At 22.8% G+C, this 5876-nt stretch overlaps 2 protein-coding genes across 2 annotated transcripts; both read right to left on the minus strand.

Moving 5' to 3' along the window:
- Window positions 1-1678: 1678 nt before the first annotated feature.
- On the minus strand, window positions 1679-2769 carry ENU1_097490 (RNA recognition motif domain containing protein; the record flags this gene model as incomplete). The annotated part of the gene is made up of 2 exons (XM_008859211.1): window positions 1679-2460; window positions 2571-2769. The coding sequence occupies 2 exons, from the start codon at window positions 2767-2769 to the stop codon at window positions 1679-1681; spliced, it is 981 nt and encodes a 326-aa protein (XP_008857433.1).
- Window positions 2770-3397: 628 nt separating this feature from the next.
- On the minus strand, window positions 3398-5686 carry ENU1_097500 (hypothetical protein; the record flags this gene model as incomplete). The annotated part of the gene is made up of 1 exon (XM_008859212.1): window positions 3398-5686. One exon carries the CDS (start codon window positions 5684-5686, stop codon window positions 3398-3400), a length of 2289 nt encoding a protein of 762 aa, XP_008857434.1.
- Window positions 5687-5876: the final 190 nt, after the last annotated feature.

Here is a 5876-nt window from a genome sequence, read left to right on the forward strand (position 1 = left end):
CATTTTTTTCTTTGCTAATTTTCGTGCCTTGAAATAGGTATTATTCATATTTTTATCATTATTTTTAATGATATTCAATATAAATCGATATTTAGTATTGATAAAGTAGTTTCAATGATATTGATGATAAAAATTCAATACAAGTCAATTTATATAAATATAAAATCATAATACAATAAATATCATTTTATTATCAAAAAATATGTTGTTGCAATGTATTTGTGATGGTACTACTTTTATTTATTCATTAATTTGTACTATTTTATATATCATTTGATACTTCATTTCTCTATCAGTATCATAATTTATCATTATAATCCATTCTAATTGAATAATATTCACATCATTGATTATATTTTTTGATGTAATGTTAAATAAAATCATTCAATATATGAATGTTAAATGGATTAATTGTTGCTATGATAAGAATCAAAAAGTATTCATAACAATGAATAGTTTTGAATGAAACATTAATATTTTGTTACTTAATATATATTTTTCACATTATCAATAATCATTATTATATCAATCATGTTTTGTTCAACCACTTTTCTTTATTATTATTTATGCAATTAAAATTAAAAAAATATGAATAAAAATATGAATTTAATTAATGAAATACACGCTTCTCATTCATCATTTCAAAATGTAAATTATTCTGATTATGAAACTGACAAAATACATTTGAATAACAATAAATGATGATGTTAATTTTATTGATACAATTATCAAATCATCTTACATCTCATTTCAATAAACATTGAACAAGAATAAATCATTGAGAATTAATAACTAATCACATGACAAATACCATAAAAACAATATATTTAAATATTAATCATCCATCAATTATTTCATCTTTTAAACACTTTGTCTTTTTGTATTATCACCAAGTATAAATAGAAAAATATGAAAGTAATTGTTTACTTAGAATATACAACAAGAATAAACAATGAAAATAAATGAAGTTGTACCATCTCATAATTTCATCAATTAACACCACCTAAATAACAAAATGAAATAATTCACAAACATGAAAGAGACTACATAAAAATCTAATTGATTAATAAATATTTTTTTCTAATATACAACATCAAATAAACATGCAAATCAATATAAAAATAAAGAATAAGAAATAAAGAAAATAAATATTACATCATTTCATTCTATTGATTACATAAAAATAAAATAATAATAATAATAAGAATGAAAATTGTATTTCATTTAAATTAAATAGGTCATTATCATTGAAACATCTTTCCTATTTTATTTATTATATTAACATTAACTAAAGTCTACTTTCTTCAATGAGGTATTATGCCTTTTTCAATTTTCATCATACAACACTTTTTATTTATGAATTCCTCTTGTCATAACAATAAAATGAGAGAATACGGTGGTATATGATAATGTATATTATCACAAAATTAACTGTTATTACATTGCATATTAACTAGTATTTTTTTTCTAATTTTATTTATACATTTATTAGTATTATTTTAGTTAATAATTCTTGTTCTACAATTAGAATGCAGTAAAGATTTTTAAATTTCAGTTAGGTTGTTATATAATATTATTTCAAATTTTATTTTATAGAGAAAAGGCAACTAAAGGTTTAATTGTTTTTTTAAAAAAAGAGACCTAAAAGTTACTAATTTATGTTTTGATTAAACAATTCTTAATAATGAGGGTCATACCTATCACGAGAATAAGGAATATCACGACCAATGTCATCTCTTCTATAAGGACCAGAATCTCTCATTCTATCAGAAGGATAATAATCTCTATCAGAATTTGGTCTATCCATTAAAGGTCTGTCACTTACTAATGGATCTACAGGAATATGATCTCTTTCTCTTTCACTTGATATACGGTCTGACATTCTATCAATTCTACGACTGTTATATCTGTCATAGTCAATTTCTCTATCATTGCAACTATCTCTAAGTGAATATCTATCACTTCTTCCATAATAATCATCACGAGCATATCGATCTTGAAGATAAAAGCTATCCCCTGAATAGTAATCTTTTTCGCGAGGCCTCTCAATTCGAGATTCGAATCTATCACGATATTGTCGTTTTTCATTATGCACCCTTTGTTGAGGAATATCTTTTCTTAAATACCTACCACTCATAGGTGAACCATCATACATCAGGTCATGACTAGGAGGATATAAGCCATCATCTAACCTTCCCCTTTCACGAGAGAAACTTCTTCTCCTAGGGGAGTCTCTAGGAGAATCGAAAGGAGGATCTCTTTTTTTAAATTCAGTATAAAAAGGTTTTTGTAAATAAGGTCTTCCATCTTTAGGTTTAGCGAATTTTACATTTAGTCTTTTACCAGCGAGTTCATGTTGATCCATTTCACGTAATGCTTTTGCAGCATCTTCAGGACGGTCATATTCAATAAATGCATAATAAAAATCGTTTGTACCTTTACTTGATTTTTTGATAGTTGCTAATTTTTTAAATAAAATTATTCTCTTTTTTACGTTTTAAAAAGTATTTAACCAACATATAATAAAAAAGTTCATGACCTTTAAAATAAAACTTGAAGAAAAAACAAACAATTTATAACATTGCCATAAGGACTAAAAAGTTCTTTTAATTTATTTTCATCAATACTTACATCAACGTCTGACACATAAAGCGTTTTCATGAACTTAAATATAATTTTTAAGATTGACCCTTTTAGTTGTGCAAATAATTGTAAAGTATAATTAATTATAATTAATTTATTATAATCATTAATATTGAATGAAATCATGGGTTTAGAAGAGTAGATGAACGTTTTGTTTGTTATTAACTCGTTTTTTAATTAAAACTGTCATGTTAGTGAATTATGAAATGCTTCAGATTATTGTTCTCATTAAATTAATCGTATATTTTTATGACTGTGATTTATATTGAAATGTAAATTGAAATAACATGAATTCATGATTATTGTATCAAAAATATATGTCAATTAATGTGAATATTTCATAAGATGAATTGTATTAATAATTATCATCACTGAATATTATATTCCCTATATTCTATTGAAAAATCAGTCATTTGTTCTTTATTCCTTTAATGAAGAGATATCACTTTAATAAATGATGTGTTCTTTTTGAAGGTGTTTTTTTCTTTATTTGTCAAATTATTTTTCTTTGTTTAGTATGTACTTAGCGATAATGGTATTGGTCATATTTACTTTCTAATTTTTAAGAGTCTTTTGTTCTGCAAATCTGAAAATGAATTCAAAGTTCTTTATATTCAATACCCTGATTTAGGGTTTTAGTTTTGACTTTTCATACTTAAAATTTAGTTTTATATAACAAATCACAATTTAACAAGTATTAGTTTACTTTTAAAAAGAGTTTGGAATGATAAAAACAGAATATTGTATTGTTGAATTATTCAATTAACAATCTTTTTTGAGGTTCATTTTGATTGAAAAATATTTCATCTGTTTTGAAGAAATATTTATCATTATATTTTGAAAAGAATTTTATTTGTTCATCTTTTGATTTACATAGTTTTAATTCAGGAGATAAACAAATTAAATCACTCATTATAAGTCTGAAAATTGGAGGAACACAGTCTAAATTAAATATTGTATTTGGTGGGTCATTATAGTCAATTCCTTCTTTTATTCCATTTACAATAACAAGACAAGGTGTTTTGTGAGTAAATTGATTAATTAAACTTTTTATTTTACGACAGTCAATAGCTTTTAATTTGCGTAATTCATACCATTCATAAAGAAGTGTATTTAAGAATGTTGGATTTAAACAATATCTAATTTCATTTTCTATTGTTTGTGTTGTTAAATTTTGATTTTTGAATAATATTAATTCAAGTACTTTATTAAAAATGATATTAATTGGAATAATTGGATAGACAGCATCTTCTATATAAATTACATTTATTATATCATTTTCATGAATTGTTTTTAATTTATTTAATAATTCTTCATTAAAAAATATCTTTTTATATTGTTCATGGACTATAAAATAAATCTTTTTTGATGGATATGTTGTGATTGAAATACCTCGAATTATTTCTATAATCCAATTAATCATTTCTGAAGTGGAAATACCATTTTCATTAATTAATGGTTTTAGTAATGTTCCATTTTCTTTTATTGCATAAAGATGTCGTTGAATAATGTTTTCTCTTTGAACAAACACAGTATGGTCAATATTGTCATTTTTGACAATCATTTTTACTTCTTGAATAGCATCTGATAAATATTCAAAACAATCAATAAAAATGATTTGGTCTTGATGGACGCTATTAATATTAATTAGTTGTGATGCACAAGTAGTTAATTGAGTTGAATTAATATTGATTTGATATGGATACTTCCAAACATTTTTAATATGAAGGTTTAATACAGACAATAATTTTAATATACAAACTTCAGAAATTTGAGTATTTGAAGCAAACTCTTGAAGATTAATTATTTCTTTTGTTTCTAACTCTTTAGTAAGTTTATTAGTAATAAAATCATAAAAAATGTAATTATTTATGTCTTTTGTTTGAAATAAATCAGATGGGAATTGAATCTTTTGATTTATATTAAAATGAGGGATTAATGGAATTTTTTTATTTTCAAAAGAAGTAAATTCATTGTATGACTCATTAATGTTGTCAAATTTGAATATAGTTTCAGACAATAATGAATCTTTTGATTTTAAATCATCTATAACAAGTTTTAAAAAATCAAATTTAGTAATAACTTTGTTAGTTATATTATTTAATGTTACTTCTACTGTATCTCTAAATTGAAGTTCTTGTGTATGGCTAGTAATACTAAGTTCTTCTTTTAGATTTTTAATACAACTATGAATAGAAGGAGATAATAAAGATAGATTATAACAATAAGTATCATTAAAGAATATTAAATCATATATATCTGTTGAATATTCTGTAAAAAATTGTTTGAAATACTCATGCATATATATTACTGCTTTTGAACAACATTTTAATTCATTTAATTTATTTATTATATATTGTTTGATTGTGTTAAACCATATAATAAATTGATTTGATGTATAATACAGATTTCTTCCATGAGAAGAATATTCATTATTAACAAAAGTATCATGAATTTGATTTTTTTGAAAGTAATTTTGAATATCACTATTATTGTTACTTTTACTTAATACTCTAAACGTTCTAATAAATGATCGATCATTTGAAACACAAATAATAGAAGGAGATGTTTTTGTTGCTCTTCCAAGTTGTAGATTCTTAGGAACTCCTCCTTTAAAGTAACATTTTATTATTCCTTTTAATTGAATGACTTGATACCCAATTTCTTCTATTGTTAGTACTAACTGAGGTGGTGTATTTTTAATTTTATTTTTCATTTCTTCAATAAAATTATAATCTAATGGTATATTTTCATTCTCTATTCCAAATGGAACACGAAGTTCATTATAACCATAATACTCTAATAATTTATTATTTAAAAGTATTGGTAGAGTTCGATTTTCATTTAAAAGATTTTGTATAGCATTAAAAGTTGGATAACAATAATTTTTAATAAGTTGTTGATATGTATTACTTAATTCTCTTTCTTCTTCACAAGTTAATTTTTGAAATGTTTTCTTTTGATTTCTTAATTTCTTTTGTGTCTTCTTTTTGCCTTCAATTGTTGAGGTTTTAATAATAATTCCGTTTTCATATTGAGACATTAAATGACTATTTAAATTTTCAAGTTTTTAAGTTTTAATATTATTCTTTAAAAAAGAAAAAAATCATTCCCAAAGTTGAAAAGGACTATTGAAAAATATATTTTTGGTATAAGAAAATTTATTTATCATGGAATTTAAATAACAAAAAAGATTGAATAACTAAAACAAATTAATTACTAATCATTCTTTC

Source organism: Entamoeba nuttalli (assembly GCF_000257125.1).
Source record: "Entamoeba nuttalli P19 unplaced genomic scaffold asmbl_4230, whole genome shotgun sequence".
Taxonomy (NCBI): domain Eukaryota; phylum Evosea; order Mastigamoebida; family Endamoebidae; genus Entamoeba; species Entamoeba nuttalli.